The sequence below is a fragment of the Rhyacophila brunnea genome, unplaced genomic scaffold, assembly GCF_057557595.1.
Source record: "Rhyacophila brunnea isolate RB1 unplaced genomic scaffold, BYU_Rbru_1.0 scaffold_17, whole genome shotgun sequence".
Lineage (NCBI taxonomy): Eukaryota > Metazoa > Arthropoda > Insecta > Trichoptera > Rhyacophilidae > Rhyacophila > Rhyacophila brunnea.
This window is the reverse complement of record NW_028232827.1, coordinates 4,493,026-4,511,042: the sequence shown is the minus strand read 5'-3', so window position 1 is coordinate 4,511,042 and position 18,017 is coordinate 4,493,026. Positions and strand designations below refer to the sequence as shown.

The 18,017-nt window shown below is 34.8% G+C and overlaps 1 protein-coding gene across 1 annotated transcript; it reads right to left on the bottom strand.

Moving 5' to 3' along the window:
- Nucleotides 1–529: 529 nt before the first annotated feature.
- On the bottom strand, nt 530–17,288 carry LOC147073581 (cytochrome P450 6k1-like). Its single transcript, XM_085944837.1, has 10 exons — nt 17,146–17,288; nt 15,801–16,067; nt 13,392–13,543; nt 12,422–12,548; nt 10,584–10,705; nt 9,395–9,576; nt 5,718–5,788; nt 4,044–4,265; nt 2,374–2,625; nt 530–1,042 (listed from the first exon to the last, which is right to left on the bottom strand). Exons 2-10 carry the CDS (start codon nt 16,051–16,053, stop codon nt 873–875), a joined length of 1,551 nt encoding a protein of 516 aa, XP_085800963.1. The 5' UTR covers nt 16,054–16,067; nt 17,146–17,288; the 3' UTR covers nt 530–872.
- Between the last annotated feature and the right edge of the window lie 729 nt (nt 17,289–18,017).

Below are 18,017 nucleotides of genomic sequence, written 5' to 3'. Positions count from 1 at the left end.
TTTATAGGTTATTTAATTTTAAATGTTTCAATCACGAGAATGCCAAAGTTGACAAACTGATTGAATTGTCATATAATTAAAGCTTCATTGTAAAGCTATACACATATTAATATATATATATATAATTATAATAAAGCTATATTATAAATACTTATATATTATATTGCTGTGTATAAAATAAATATTAAAATATAAAACACCTCACTTAAAATAAGTTATATCACTATTGGTCTGTAGAGTATAATAATTTTATTTAAAACAATAATTGAGGTGTTGAGGATTATAGTAGTACAAGTGCACTGGATGACCAATATTGTGTAAATCGACTTCATTACTATACCAAGAAAAATATTGGTATTTCTTTGTATTAAATTAAAATGCTAAGTAAATAATAACCACAATGTAGAAAAACCTGCTCCTATTTCATTTTCTAATTCTATGTCACTTGTTCTCGTTTAATCCTCAGTATCTCAATTAACTGAATTTAGTTTTTGGGTTGTCACCATGTCTTCTTCCTCCTTCTTTCCTTGACATTTCAACCTCGTTGCAGAGGCTAATCTCAAGAGATACTGTAGTAGTTAGTATACTGTTAAGTGTTTTACTGTTTAGAGTCCGTATTCTTTATGCTGGCGTGCGTTTTTCCCCCCGCTTCAGCATCTTAACACTGCATTCCCTCTCGTTGCCTCCCATTTAAAACTTGCAACAGTCTAACACGATGACACAATGCTTTCCGTCCGCGAATGACGTGACGTGAACGCCAGCTTAAAGAATACGGACTCTAGCTGAGTGCAAACATTGCTTGGAGTAAATAGCAAGTGACAGTTGATTGTGATAGTTTGGCCAAATACTAACTAACTAACACAAATATCACTTTAAGATTTCAATGGTTTCACTTTTAGCCACAACCCGTCTTTTGCTTTGAGCAGAATGGCTCGCCTGTCGTACTCAATAGGAAACTTGGTTTTCTCGCAGGCTACAAGTTTGTAATCCTTGAGAAGGTAAAACATGGCGAACTTTGCTGTCATCATTGCGAATCTTAAACCTGAAAAACAATCGAAAGAATATGGTCACCATAGATTAAGGTAGATTTCGTTTTGCTCTTTAGTTTACATTTGATTGATACTCGTTCTTAAAAAGTCTCTGCCATAAATAAACTTGTATAAAACAATTTACTTCTTGCTGTAATTAATAACTAACATACTAAAGACTATTAAAGCGAAATGCAGAAACATCATGATTAACTAAGTTGCACTTGGTAATAAGCACCATTCAGAGTTGTTAATTTAGCTCGACTTAAACGTTATACGTGTCTTGTAAACGTGGCTGTATTTTAAATGGTTTCATTCTAGGCCACTGCCTTTATCCCGTAGATTTACTACCTGACATAAGACGCACATTATATATGGATACCATCATACCCCCACTAGGGGGGGGCTGACAGGGCTCTAGCCTGTGGGCCCGGCGTGGCGAGTCGACTAAATAAGTGAGATAAACACACATCACAAATTTGCTCTAATAGTAAAAAAAGTCACCTGCGCACTATTTTCCCTAAATAATGGTTCTATTTTTAAATATGTGATTGTGCGATGTATTTGTTAATTGTGTCATTCATTACTTAATAACTCCATAATTTAAGTGGATGTAGGTATTAAAAATCCACTAAATACCCTTAATTTTACCGTGAAAACGCTATTGTAGAGCGTCACACTGTCTTTAAGGCGATACATCAGTGAAACGGCAAATAATTTTCAACTATAGGCGCAATGAAATTTTGGACTCGCTGCCATTCGGAGAGAGAACGTCGAGCTGGGAACACGTCAATTTGTTTCGTGATGGCGACGGGGGTATTAATTCTTAAATCGTTACCCATTTACTTTAAAAAGAAAACATGTCAATGAATATATTATTATTATTACTAATAGAACAATAAACAGAACATTAAATGGACGCATTTTGGATTTATATGACAAATTATATTTAGTTTGGCATGCGTCATTTGCACCCGCGACCCGCAATCCGCGCATCGCCTAGCCACGATTTTTTTAGACCGTGCCTCAACTGAGGTTTAGCCTTAACCTTGGTGATAGGTAGAGGGGCCTGACAAAGATCCTAGCCTCGGAGCCCGCTTCAGGGTGTGGAGGCCATGGATACCATAGGCGACACAATCTAAGTTGCCAATATTGGCCTCCTAAAGATAGATGCCTATCTTAGGAACTTAGCTTAATTGGTTCTGCATCGTGCTCTTAGGTCATTTTAGTCTTATCAAAGATAAAACTCATTATAAGCCTTTTGACATGAGGTTTCATGATGCGTCTATTTTCAAAAACCTGTCCACATTTAAATAATTCATGAAAGTAAGACACATAAACATACCAATGCAATTTCTCGGCCCCATACCAAACGGTAGAAAAAGCTGTTGTGGTCTCCTCGCTTTCTCTTCAGGAGAGAACCTCTCAGGATTGAAAACTTCAGGATCCGGGTACACTTCAGGATCATGCATGACTCCTGCGATTGATATCACTGCCACTTCGCCCACTTTCATGTTGATATTTGTTCCGGGGATCGTATATGGCTTTGTGCAAACCCTGTCGACTCTCGAGACGGGAGGGTACATACGGAGAGTTTCTGGAACAAAATTTTACTCAGTTTATAAAGTAGGTACCTAAATATTAGGAACTAATCAGATACCGAGCAGATTCTACTAAAAGCTGTCAACTGAAAAGTTGGTGGTTCAAGTAGCCTAAACATGGCCGTTTTAGTACCCAACCTAAATCCACATCATTTCGACTTTTCAATAGCTATTGAGAATTTCGTGATATCTGATGCTAATTTAAAAAAAAAAGAGACAGCCAGTCAAACAAAAGATGAACGACCCATAAAGGCACGTAGGTGGGTACCCAGTAAAATTTATTTTGCATGTAATTCAAAGTCTTGTAGGTGGATGTCAGAATTTAGCGATGTGGTCAGTAAATTGAAGCATTTTATTATTTTAAGACCCAAACTCAAGAGCACAAAGCACGACAACTGTTCTTTCTAAAAATTTTAATACGCATTTTGTTAACGTGACAAACTTTAATGCATATTATGATACAGACGTACCTATTGAAAATAACATATTCTTTAAAATGTGATTAAGTTTATCCCATATTTCTCCACACTCGTGATCTGAAGTCTGTTATACCACAACCGGTAGAGTAAGCCAGTTCTCATGGTGAAGTGCGTAAGGCGCTGGCCTTTTATCCGGAAGCTCCGGGTTCGATCCCGGTGAAGACACAATATATTTATGTATATTTATGTCATTGGGCCTCTAGGCCTGTTATAGTGTTAAGTAGAATATACATATGTGTAATATGTACAGTCGAACTCGGTTATTACGATCATGGATATAGCAAGACCTCGGATGTAATGAGGAAACATTTGTTGACATTTTAGTTTATGATTTTCTCCATACATTTATTCACTGTTATAACAAGCAACTTATCGGATACACCGAGCTAAAATATCATCAAGAATTTGCTTAAAACTGTTAATGTGTCGATCGTTTAAAAACATTTCGACCCTAAGCTAAAAAATCCGACCAGACAGGATTCCGCCGGGATCGCATTACGTTTATGACACTAAGTACCTACCTAATTGGCGTTTTCCCCGACAATATTGAAAAAGTATCCACGCATACATGGTTGAAATAAGTAAAAAATCCAAGGTTTGTGAAGTCAGTAGGTACCTACCAGCGTTCATTACAATAAACAACTTCTTTTGTAGTTTATGAATGCCATGCTTATTTCGGGGATTTTTACGATGGTTTTCAGATTTTTTATTTTCAACTTTTTGTGTTATGTGACTGCTCATTTAAAAATACCTATTCTCTGATATAACAAGTAACGCTTATAACAAGCAAATTCAGTCGGTCCCATCTTCCTCGTAATAACCGAGTTCGACTGTTTATATAATATTGTATTCCGTGGGTAAACCACTCAAATGAAAAAGGATATAAATTATGACGATCAGAAAATATGATATTATTGATAGACAGACAAACTCACCCATTAGCACTTTTTCAAGAAGAGGTATCTCGCTAACGGAATCATACGTGCAATGTCCGCCATTCTTGGCAGCGACTTCTAATATTTCTTCCCGAAGTTTATCCTGAATGTCCTGACGCTGAACGAGTGCCATGGACGCGAAGCTTAGCAGTGTACTGGACGTTTCGAAGCCAGCAAACAGAAACAGTATCGCCTGCGCCTGGATGACTTCATCTTTCATAACTGTCAAACGAAAAACATTGTTATCAAAGATAATTAATACAATCGAATAAGGGTAGGGTCACACATAGAGCGATCGGATAGTTAAGGACATGTTTAGAACAAGCTAATTTATGAAGTTTTATTTAAACGCAACAATGTTTTTTTCGTATTTAAAAATCATGAATATTATAATATTCGCCCATGTCCACGTCATATTTTATATTATTTAGCGTAAAGTAGTTGAAGGAATTTAAATTTAGATTCTAATGAATGTAAATTTTTTAATATTCGTTTGAACAATTTTTAGCAACCCGGGTTTCGCCTTCTGACATCTTCAAGTACCGTACAAATTCACATGCACCTGACACCAATGGCGAAGTGTGGAGTTGGGCTGTTAATATCCGACATAAATAATGCACACTAAACTTTGTCAATCAAACATATTTGTTTTCATTGAACTAAGACTACAATGTATAGACAGTTTTTGTTAGTTTTTTAAATTAAATTAAACCCTGCCTAATCCAAGCCATAGTAGAATGCCATTAAACCATACATAATTTTAGATATTTTATAGATAGAAGAATATTTTTTATCGGTTATGATTTGGTCTAGGTAGGGCTTAAAGAATTTTAATAAACTAACCAAAACCATCTGTAATATGTATTTTTAATTCAACGAAAACAAATAAGTATGACTAAAAAAGTGCAGCACTATTTTTGTCAGATCGCCCATGGGACACCTAAACTTTTATTGTTTGGCTTAGGCAGGGTTTAATTGATTTTTAAAAACTAACCACCACAGAAAACAAATAAGTATGACTGACAAAGTTTAGCGTGCACTATTTATTTTAATGACCGTCGGATTATCGATAATTTTTGACCGATACTTCGATATGTTAACATTGATACTTTTTCCTTAGATATAACGGCTCGGTCCTACCCTCTAGTCTTCAACCCCTCAATCAATATAATAATAATTACAAGATAAAAAGAACTTTTTATATACAACGTTTTTAAATTTTCTTTTGAATCATATAAACTTGACTTGACTAGCTTAAACGATCAAAAAAATTTGTACTTGATAGAAATACTGAATAAATATAGAATACTAAAATGTCATTTTGACATTTCATATTGATTTCCATAGTAACGCACGTGTATATTAATAATTTAGTTGCTAGGATCTCAGACCCCTAGCAACCAATAATAGTGTTTTACTTTTTATGGATTTCTTCCGAAATAACTTTTCATACAAAACAGAATTAACTGAAAATGAATTCAATTCTACTTAAAGATGGCTAAAAGTATTAAAAAAATGCATTGGCATCGTGTTCTGATATATTCTAAAAGTTTCAAATGCCTAGCTAGTCGGGAAGTTAGTTAAAAATCGATTGCAAGATTTGTACTGGATAAATAACCACCGGACAAACAAGAATACGACCTAATAAAAACGTTGTAAAAAATGAAAGTCTACCTTTATCTTCTACGTTTTCATTTATTTCTTTCAGTGCAGCGTCTACCATCAGTTGCATGAAGTCATTTCGTCTGAAATAAATGCAATGTTGTATTAAAATCCTGTTTCATTAAAATTATAATAAAGAATTGCCCGGGGAGTTTCTCATCAAATATAAAGTATTAATACTATCGACCGAAGGTACATGATGGAATTTGAATTTGAATTCTAATGGACTAATGGATTCGAAACTTAAATTCATTAAGGGGGGACATGCTCAGCCTACATCAAAATGGAGCTTTTATGCTATTTTCAAAGCATGATCCTGGACATTCCTTAAACGTTGTAGATAATATATTTACATCATTTTGAAGCCTTATTATCCTTTATATTTATTTTAATCATTTGATGACTGCATAAAGTATTTTTATAACATAAAATAGTATTCTTTTAAACCTCTGGCTCTAATGTTTTAGAATATAGTCATATTTCAGTACGTATGTTCAGTGGCAGCATGGTTGGTCGATATATCAAATATCAAACTCAATCGAAAATACGGCAATAATTGCTAGTTAAATCTATTTCATTCTCGCTCTGCTCCATATGTACGTCTCTGTTTGAACTCACCCCTAGCAACAATAAAAACATTTGTGACAGCCGATTCGACAATACATTGTTATAATTTTTCGCCGTGTCGTTATTAATATAATTATGGTGTTATTACTAATCGTCAATTCACACTATGTACAATGAATAAATGGACAAACGACAGGGTATTGGAGCTTATTAATGTAGTTTATTTACATCCGGAGCTATGGAACATCGAATCCTAACTATAATGATCTTAATATGAAAAGGCCAACTACAAAGCTGCACAAATGTCAAATTTCGACATTCTTTTAAAGTTTTTAAATACATAATTGTCAATAACTAATTCCTGGTTTATATTACTTATTGTTTCACGTTTGTTTAAAAGTAGGACCCGATCCAAATCCTTCTTTCATTTTGGATTAATTTGTTTAGGTATGTGATTATTTTTATATGGTGCAGAAACTTCATTACCGGCCGCTGTTGTCACGTGTACGCACAAAATACATCAGCCTCACTTGCCCGACACTGATGACGGGTCATACATTGCCCAACAACTGGGCAATAGTTGCATCATTTTTTTGGCAATTGTATCGGCAATCTGCAATTTTTGATGCTCGTTTACGGGCCCCTTTAGAATTTAAATATAAACTGTTAAATGGACCTGGCGTAAACATGAATGAACAAGTGCTTCAAGAAATTTTGCTTAAGTGCCTGCCTATTTTTTAAACGTACCAGATTCCGCATCCTAGAAGACATGTGTAGATGATTTGAAAAGTTTGTTAAAACTCCATGAGATGGCGCAACACTTTAAAAATTATTATTACTGCTGTCAGGCATCATTCTTCAAAGAACTTCTGTCATATCGTTGCTTATAGCGCCTGTACACGTGCATGCATTTACTGACACCAGTAAATTAAAGTAACGCGATAAAGTGCTGACTGTCTCGCCAATCTGATTCTTCAATCGTAAGCGAGAAGCGATTTTGTCATTGTATGGTGCTATTTGACAGGTTCGTAGATAATCTGTGCGGTGTAGTATGTATTTCTTCCGACAGGTTCACCACTATTGTTCTACTGCGCATGCGCACTGCCATGCAAGTACCAATTATTGCATGAAAATTCAGAAGCTTCTGATCTTTTTTGATCCATGGATGAAATCTTGCAACTTGCACGATAATACATTATGGCTGCGATAATACGTACTGTCAGCAGTAAATACATGCATGTGTAAACAGGGTATTAGTTATGTTCGCTCAATTCTTTTCTATGGATGCTAAATCAAGATAAGTTACGGAGAGTTGAAGCTTTCGAGATGTGGCTATATAGACGCATCCTCAAAATTCCTTGGATTGACCGGGTGACAAATGTTGAAGTTCTCAATCGAATGAGAAAGGACTGAGAAGTTCTGAATAGTATTAAAACCAGAAAACTACAGTGCATTGGCCACATTATGAGAGGACAAAAGTACAGCGTTTCCCAACTTGTCATCCAAGGAAAGATCAACAGTAAGCGTAGCAGAGGACGACGCCGCATTTCGTGGCTTAAGAACGAATACAACTTCACTGAACTCTTCTGGATAGCAGATAATAAGGCAAAGATCGCCTTGATGGTGGCCAATCTTCGCTAGGGAGTGGCATGATAAGAAGAAGAAGTTAATGTTTGACAGTCATCTATATCGTACACTCAGACTTGCCACAGCATTGGAATAAAACTAGTTCCAAACCATCATAGAACATTTTTAATATTGAAGAATTTAACAGTTAAAATTATAATCTTTCAAACTATAATAATATACTAATTGTAACAATATTTTATATGCCATGTCCTAGGGCAGTGGTCGGCAAACCGCGGCTCGCGAGCCACATGTGGCTCTTTGGGCCCTTGAGTGCGGCTCTGCCAAAAATACCCTCTGCCCTATTTGACATGGCTACAAAGAAGAAGCAAAGAAAAACGGAAGACGAAAACCATGAATTTAAAAGTTGAATGGACCGAGACTTTTATTCAAAACTTAAATGGCCTACCGACCTGTATTATTTGTCGGGAAAAATTGGCGCATAACAAGAAGTCAAATTTGGAGAGACAGTTTACAACTAAGTAAACACGCCCTGTCACGTCATTTAGCACTACATATCCTGTCGGTGATGCAAGAAGAAAGCAGTTTAGGAACTTTAGAAGAGTCAAGAAAAATCAAGTTCTGTATTTAATTACTGAATATAATCTTCCAACAATGTTTAATATTGCAAGTTTTGTGGTTAGTAAAGAGATTTCTAAGAGAGTAATCAAGAGTAAATTGAGAAGTCGTCCCTCGCTTCACATTAATACGGATTTGACCGTTGTCGAAATCCGAATCGGCGACAAGTTCTTCACGCCACTAAAAGAATGTCGCCTTTCGGTTTTTTGCCGTACGGCCAAAACCGTATAGTGTGGAAGGAGGGTTATTGATGAGAATTGGAATCATACTTAAAATTAAAAACAACAACATACAAACCTGACTTACTTAAACTTCCCAAGGAGATGCAAGGCCATTATTCACATCGAGTGTTTGTCAGTCATTGATATAATTTTATGGATACCATACTTACAATTTAATTTTTATCAATAAATAAGATCATTATTAGGTATGATATCAATGTACCTATAGTTTAATTAAGACTTAACTAAAGTTTATTAAGTTAATCAACATTGTACCTACAGAATATAATTTAAGTTTAAGAAATTTGGCTCTCAAAAGAAATCTCAATCGTTGTACTGTTGACTAATGAGTTTGCCGACCACTGTCCTAGGGCAATGTTTCTTAACCTTTTTACATCCGCGGACCACAAAAAAATCAAAAAATGTTTTGCGGACCATCAACATTGTAATAAAATAATAAATATTTATATTTACACTGTTTTTGAAACAATTGTCGAAATATAATACAACCCCACTTCAAATGTTGGGTTTCTAGGTAACTATTTTTGAACTGCAGAAAATGTTTGCGGCCCACCCAAAAATCTTCGCGGACCACCGGTTAAGAAACTATGTCCAATGGCAAGAATAAAATACTTATAGCTTATGTATGTACATACAAAGCAGTTACACATTTGTATACTGATAATAAAAAAATACCTTTTTTCCGGAAATTTCTCCCGCTCAGTTTTTGTGGAATTGCAGACATCTCGGAGATGATTCAACGCAACAATGTTCAACAACCCAACTGGTAAAAATCGCAATGATGATGGACAAAGCAGGAAGAAAATGAAGAAAACGATGCGGTTGAACATCGGAACTTCCATAAATTTAGCCGCTTGCTGGAATCACAAGAGGAATAGGACATTTTTACTTTTTTTACGCACAATACAGAGCATTTTTGATGATGTATTAACAAAAAACCGTAACAGACAATACAAATATTAAAAAAAAAATTGGCACTGTGGACTTCGAATCATCAACCTTTTGTTCAACAACCAAATATGCTGCCTATTGCCCTACAAGAAGCAACAAGAATTTTAAAAACTGTAATACTGATATACAGTCGAACTTGGTTATTCGGAACCGGTCACGGAAATAGCGAGATCACGGATGTAATGAGGAAACATTCGTTGACATTTTAGTTTATGATTTTCTCCATACATTTATTCACTTTTATAACAAGCTACTTTTCGGGTATACCGAGCAAAACTGTTAATGTCTCGGTCGTTTAAAAACAACATTTTCGACCCTAAGCAATAAAATCTGACCGGGCAGTTAACTAGACCGATGCCGCCGGGATCTAATTACGTTTATGACACTAGTTAAGTGTCTAAGAACCTAATTGGAGTTTTCGCCGACAACATTGAAAAAGTATCCACGCATATGGTTGAAATTGCATGTAAAAAATCCAAGCTTTGTGAAGTCAGTAGGTACATTCATTCGGTTCATTACAATAAACAACTTATTTTGTAGTTTATGAATACCATGCTTGTTTCGGGGATTTTTACGATGGTTTTCAGATTTTTTATGTTCTATGCTTAGAATGTGGCGCGAAAAATGTTATATAACGATATAACGAGCAAATTCAGTTGGTCCCATCTTCCTCGTAATAACCAAGTTCGACTGTATTTCAAATGCAATGATGGATAAGAACCTTAAAAAATTCTTAAATCTTGACACCAAGACAGAGAAGAGAACTGGGCAATCTCACATCGGTGTGTAGATGCTTTGCTGCTGCCAGGAGAAGCCTTGGAGCTGGCAACTGGATCAGCTCATGATCAAGCATTGTACAAGTTGACAAAGTGTTAACAGCGACAAAAAGGAAAGAAGAAGTAAGACTGATTACCTTCATAAACGTGGCATCTGGATCCCTCAGTGACGCACAATCAAGCCCAAATGCACAACTTCCAATTACTTCCAAGGTATATCTCCCAATGAATTCCTTCATTTCAATCGCTTCATCAATGTCTGAAATGAAAAACACTAAGGTAATTGGGAAACTGGAAAGAAGAAAAGCCTAAGTTAATTTGAGGTGTTTGTTGTACTTACTGTGAAAGTGTTTTTAGAAATCTATTATTATCTATAAGAAAGAGTCTATTTGATCCAATGACTACGTGGGCCACTAAAATTCTGAGTACAGTACAATGATACGCCGTATATATATCGCACCGTGAGTGTAATACCAAGGCATATGCAAATTTTTCAATTTCGAGATTAAATGCAAAACAACTGCAAAAGTTGTGAACTTGATAATGTAAAAGTGAAGTAACTGAAAAAACATGCAATATAATGTAGATATAAACCAAATATTATGGTTTCTCTATTTCTCCTAACAAAACAAAGACTTCAAACCCTAATAATATTATATCCAAAATATGTCTTTTGCAGATGCCTTGGTTTAACACTCACGGTGCGATATGTATAAGGCCTTAAAAAGAGGAGTCAAACGATATATTATTATATTAAAAAGTGAGTCCAATTTGTACTCTAATGGTTATGTAAAAGCAGGAGTCGGTGTGATTGTGGTCAACATCAAAATTTACATCGTCCAAGGTCAACTTTTCATGAACTGAAATATTTCAAGGGTTCCACAGGTTCATCCAATCAAAAAACGTTGGGAACAAAGATGTTGAAAAAAACCTTCTATAGAAATGGAGCCTATTCTAACTAGTTAACGAGGATAATATGTTTTTGTTAATTTTCTTGGCCAAATGGATAGAATCAATGACGTCCCGTGGGGGTAGGCAGATTGACCGTCGCTATGGGGCGGCAGTTACTCAAAGGGCGGCAAATCGAGGAGAATCATAAGTTATAATATATAGAAAAAAGCTACCTACCTAAACTTAGTAATGACGGAATATCTTTCCAAATTTATTAATTACTTAACATAAAAGGCTTAACAGGACTGTAATTTTTTTCTCGGGTTTGCGATGTCTAGTTTACTTCCGTTGTCCTTGGACGTCACGTCCTTAATGAGTAGCAATAACACGTGCAAATTTTCAAATTTCATTTGAATTATAGGTAGGTACTTATATAGGTAATTTAAAATGTATCCAAATATTTTTGCACTATACCTATCACTCGCGAGTTTTGGAAGTTATCGGGTGTATTTTAAACGTATCTGAAACCGTGGACTCGCAATATTGTCTATTGAAGCAGAGATGTCATTTAAATTAGATTTAGTGGTATATATTTTGTTCGTAATGTATCGATACAACACATTTCTTAGATATTGGAGTCATGAAAGGTTGATAAAAAAAATGGGGCGGCTTTTGGCGCTGCCTAGGGGCGGCAGTTTGTCTAGGGACATCACTGGATAGAATTTTTATTTCTTTGTTCAGATATAATATAGTGGAACAACTTATCCTTGATTGCGATTTCTTCTATTACTTAGGAATTACTTGGGGTAAAGTTGATTACTGTCACTGTTACGAGTATTATTTCCGACTGCTCAAACATGAAGTTTATTGCAACGTTTTCTGTCGTTTGGCGTCGCTCTAATTACATCATATTTTCTATCACAACTATCGAACTTCACACTTAGGTATGTGGTATGTTTATAGTAATTATTTTTTTAATATACTCTGCAGTAATGTTTATCTTTTCCAAATGTTCAAAATTAAACCTATTCCCTGCGCCATCTATACTATACTATACTTGAAAATTGGTATAGAACACACTTACCAGTACGATTCTTGAGGAACTCAGACATTTGCTGTCCACATTGCTGTAGCAGGTTCTCCATTCCGCGGAGTTTACCTGAGCTGAACGTTGGTGTCAAAATTGAACGCACATTCTTCCATTCTTTACCCTGAGAACAAAAAAAAAAGAAACCACATTGTTTTGTGAAGTTTTTCTATTCATTATCCTGCTGTCAACATTATATCTAAGACGCACTCCGTCGTGAATCAAAGAATATGATAGTTTTGATAGAAAGTGATGAAAAAGAAGAGTCAGTGAGCTGGACCAATCAAGCGAAGGAACATACTGGGATAAAGTTCATTCTACCCATAGAGAGCAGTGGACTGTAAGTCTGTCCCAGCCCTATCAGGGAGAAATAATAAAATTTCATCGTTACTTACTTACGTTACTCGATAGAAGTAAAACACCACAGGAATAAGACCATAGGAACGATAAGCAATTGTTCATCGTGAATTTTTCCTCACAATCTTCAGATGACAGCTGTAACCGGTAACTGTATGTATGACAACTATTTGGATTTTTTTTCACCTCACTACTGCAAACACAAACTTTATAGTGGCGGTATCATTATCAGAGGAGTTATTTTCTCAAATGTTTTGCCTTTAATTAACTTGAAAAGTAGATCAAAGGCCCATATTTTATTTACATTTACATCTAGAAACCGACCATGAAAAATTGATTGGTCTTCTTCTTGATCTTCACATTAAAAAAAAGTTGGTTTTTGGCAAAACATGACTTGTGAAATGAAAGACGCGTGCCACTTCACTGAGCCTTGTATGGTGATAAAATGGGCCACACGCGCCCCTGTCCTGTTATCTCAAATCTCGTGGGTTCTGTGCTATAAGTATTCATTATATTTTATGTGTATCACTAATACACGTGTCATCTTTGCACCGTTGCAAGTCTCGAACTAAACATTCAAAAGGCAAATATTGCAAATAATATTCCTCACCTTCATATTGATCAGCATCTTTTGTACATAAATAGGATTCTTGGCCAGAAAAGTAAACCTGTCAGTGAAATAATCGAAATCTTTTATCATGACCGTTTTGATGAGTTCAGGGTCTTTCACTAACAGCAAAGGGCGGCGACCTTCAAAATATCCTGTAAAAGATTTAAATCAGTCTCGATTATACGATCGACGGAAACTGTCAGTCAGGTACACATTAGTGTCACATGACATCATGTCATGGATTCCGTAACCGAGGAAATAAAATACGCAAACCGAAATTCGGAAAATCATTGACACGTCACAAAAGTACTACTGTACATTTTCGGTAATTATTGACCCAATTGTCATCTGATACGTTCGTGAAAAATAAGAATTATTTTACTTTGGCCAAGACACCAGGGTACGATTCAAAATGAACTTTCACGATCTGGACCTGCAAGGTTCGATCGGATCTGCAAGTCGGCCAGTGTAATTTGAGCTTAATGGAATAGTGATCTTGACTAGGGACTCCAATCCCGGGCTATTTTCGATACCTATGAATTCCGGGATTGATAAACATAATCCCGAAAGTTTCGGGATTGATTTTTTTATCAATTTTTATGGAAAATAAAATAAAAACGAAAATATAACAGAAAAAATACTTTTAATAACAAATAACTACATTAGAAATAAACTGAGTTTGAATGAAGTTTGATTTATATCCATTTGTAAGTTGCTGATTCATTTTATTTTTTCATATAAATTAATAAAAATGAGAATGATTGGAAAAAAAAAATGCTTCGCACTATTAACAAAGTAATTTCACCATGATCTCATACGTTTTACGGCAGTTTCATATTTAGCCGACTAATTAGATTTATGAAGCGGAAAGGCCATAAGTACCTACACCATGAGTTGCTTTACTATTTTAAATCTCGCTAACCCATTCATTAAGTCTTTACTATCAGAAACAGCAATCTCATATTAAATTCACATTATTATTTATATTACAATATTATTTACTCCATTAAACTTATGTATTTCTAAGATTGAACGTATACAATATTAACAATAAATGTCTTAAATAGTATAAATTATACTAGATTTATTTTTGACTGATTTTATCAATGTTATTTTTAAATATACAAATTTTATATTGACAATGGAAAAAAATGCCAATCCCGGGACCAGTCCCGGGATCCCGGGATTGTCAAATTGTAATCCCGAAATCCCGGGATCAGATTTTTGGCTCGGGATTGGATTCCCTAATCTTGACTGAAAACTTTTTTTACCTAAAGAAAGATTTTATATATTTTTTTAATTGTAACCGATCATCTGGATATTGTATGGATTTATATGGAAGTAAATGATTCTATAAACGGCATTTCGCTTTATAGCCAACTTTCCAGGAACGTATCTTGGCTGTAAAGAAAGATATTAGTGTATAATAAATATCCTTGTAAAATTGTGTATAGTAAAATTGCGGTGTCTTATTGCAGATGTGAACATCTCTTCACATAGTTTTGTTTGTCCATATTGTTTTAGCTCTGTTTTTTGTATCTTATATATCATTAAATTTTTTTATGTGCCTTTCTCTCCCATGGCACTCCTTTTTAAATTACATATTTCAGTAAACTCAGTCAAATTGGGTATCTGCTCCTGAGATATTACCAGGCGTAAACAACTGCCCCCGGTGCGACACCCACGGTGGCCTCGCGGCTTAAGCGTTGGACTATCACGCCGTGGGTCTCAGGTTCGAATCCTGGGTCTGGCAAGTACACATATTGTTTTTCAATTTGTGTGTGAGTCAAGGTAAGGACCTAATAGTTTGAGCAAGTGGCTGACATCCATTTCTCGTTTCCCTTTTCAGGACAAAAAATTCACAATGTTCACCCTGGAAATCTACCTAATAAACAAAAACAACAATAAAATTTGCTTTGATAAAGATGGAAAATATGGAATATGAATAAAAAAATATAAAAATTTATAGCACTTGCACTATTGTTAACTACACGTCAGAAAATTCAGAACTAATCTAAAATAGATTTTATATAATATGTTGCCTATTTATAGGAACGTATTGTAAACAAGCCATAACATGCACATATTCCTGCCGACATGCTCACTTTACTGTAATTGTTTATTGACCTATCGGCAGATATTAACGCATATCAGTATAATTTGCATCTTGTGTGTTTAATTATTGGAAAATATAGTAACCACTACAAATTAAACTGTATGTTACACAACACATGAAACAGTTTTTAAAATTATTTTTCTGTTTTATTTTTTTTCCAACGCCTATCACCGCTTTGGGAAACACTGGACTGTGTACTGTAAAAATGGTATTTCAGTAATTGGGTCATATTTATTTGCTGATGACACATACAAAAGATTAAATTAATAATGAGATAATAATGATTGTTTTACCTCCATATGGTAATCCTTCAAAATGCTTGTACACATCAATACAAAACTCGTGGAACGATGTTCGAAGGAAAACCCTGTGAAGTATGTTTCCGAACATAAATGTGGGCTTCATGTAAGGCACCCCCATCTCTCTAAAATGTCCAAACGTACTGGTGTAGTGATGGTATATCAGGACACCCAGCAGTATACATGCAACCATCGTCCAGTTTTGCAGAAGCGCCTGCCATACATAGCCCAGACTTAGAAAATCCATCTTCAGTTTTTTTTCTAGAAAAATAGATAACAAAATGTATCAAGCATCGATACACCGGGAAAAAAGATGTTAAAGAAAAACTTCAATATTGGGACCATACCTAAAATAAAATTTGAGATAAATAAAAAGGATTTCAAGTAATACACATTTATATTTTTATAAAAATCGATGTTTTTTAAATTAAATATAAAAAATATTAAAACGATGAATTAGACAAAAATCTAAACATTAAAAAATTGAAAACTAATAAACTAAATTTTAATAATAAATAATAATAATAAATAAAATATAATGTAATAATAAGATGGGACCCTGCAACGAATTCACATTTTTTTTACATTGTTTACATTTTGAGCCCTGCATACAAAACGTCCATCCTCTTTGATGTCTTAGTACCTATTTGTACGTAACCAAAGAGATTAGACTGTTTATCATAAATTGTAGACGTTTATCATAAATTGGTTGTAAGCTTGTGTTGATAAAAAAAAATACTCAGTGGGGCGTTTTTATGTCCGAGTATGGCCCATTTGCAGCAACGTGTACCTAATTTCAGAGAAATAGAACTTTCTCTCACAAAACGAGTACACACTGACATTTGTGTGCTACCTCTGGGGAGGAGTCCAATCTCTTTGTACGTAACCCTATTCCAGATTCATATTAATGATTTATTTAAGCCTTGTATTAAATTAAAGCGAATGTATTCTTCGACATTATTATTATTACCTACCTATATCAGATTATTACAAACCGCACTGCTGCACTATTTTTTATAACGAAAAATTAAATTTGTAACATGCGTGTCCATAGTATGCTATTTCGGAATTGACCACAGAATGACAGCTACAAAATGTAAACAAAGATTCTATTTTTAAAGTGCAAATGATAAAACATCCAATATACAATGAAATCGCTAATAACATTTAAAAATAATCAATGCAATATCAATAAATTTAACCATTCTTCCAAATGTACGTATTTAAATAATATAGATGCGATAATTTTACAAAATCATAAACCTAACACGTCATAATAAATTTTGTAAACAATTAAATTAAAAATAGTAGGTAATTGGGTAAAGGTGTAGGTACTCACATTTTTAGATGGAACTATAGCGTATACACTGCAAATTGAGATTCAAAAACAGTACTGACACTGTGACACTATTGGTAAATTGATTCAAAAAGTTGAGCATAAAAAATATGGTCTGAATTAATGCGCACGTTCCACTCTTCCACAAGGTAGGTAACCTATCTAGCTACTAGCTAGTTAGTAATCGAGATGAGAAAACATTACACATGTGAAGTATGTATTATTGCTCACTATTTAAATTAAACTATAACATAACATAGATAGAAGAACTTATAAAGATATCATGGTATCTTGTGTGCATTGAAAAGACTATAATCCTCTCGTCCGTCGGAGGATGTTTCTTTTAGATTTTAGAAATATAAATTGCCGAATCATTTGCAGTTGTTGTTAAACTTCACAACAGATAGATAAAATAATAACGAATAACGATGCTGCTGCGTACAGCACACGCCTCGAACCGTTTATGTTTATGTAATAATCAAACAGAGGCGAACTAATAATTTAGTGAGCGAATAATTTACTTTTTATATAAATATTTTTGTAGTACACCTATATCCAGTGACGTCCCGTGGGGGTAGGCAGGTCGTGCGTCGCTTAGGGGCGGCGAATGAAAGTAACGAACGCGATCATTACAACTTTTAAAATCAATGGCGGTTTTTTATGACGCATACGATGCCGTTGCTTCGTTAGAAAGTAACGATATCTTGTTTTTTAATAAAATTATAAGGGGGCCTCCAAACTTGTAAGCACCTCAAACCTCTACTTACCTAAAACCACTGCTGTTCGAAAGTAGGTTTCGTGGAAATGCGTCTGTCATTGTATTCAAAAAATTTGTTGCGTTTATCCGTTTGGACAGAAACATGAAGGTCGGCATT

Excerpts from the sequence above, each read along its gene's own strand:
- LOC147073581 (XM_085944837.1), bottom strand. The coding sequence starts at position 16,053 with ATGGATTTTCTAAGTCTGGGCTATGTATGGCAGGCGCTTCTGCAAAAC. Across the intron at positions 10,706-12,421 it reads GTTCCTCAAGAATCGTACTG|ACATTGATGAAGCGATTGAA; the intron begins GTAAGTGTGTTC and ends TTTTCATTTCAG. Across the intron at positions 1,043-2,373 it reads GGGGCCGAGAAATTGCATTG|GTTTAAGATTCGCAATGATG; the intron begins GTATGTTTATGT and ends ATTGTTTTTCAG.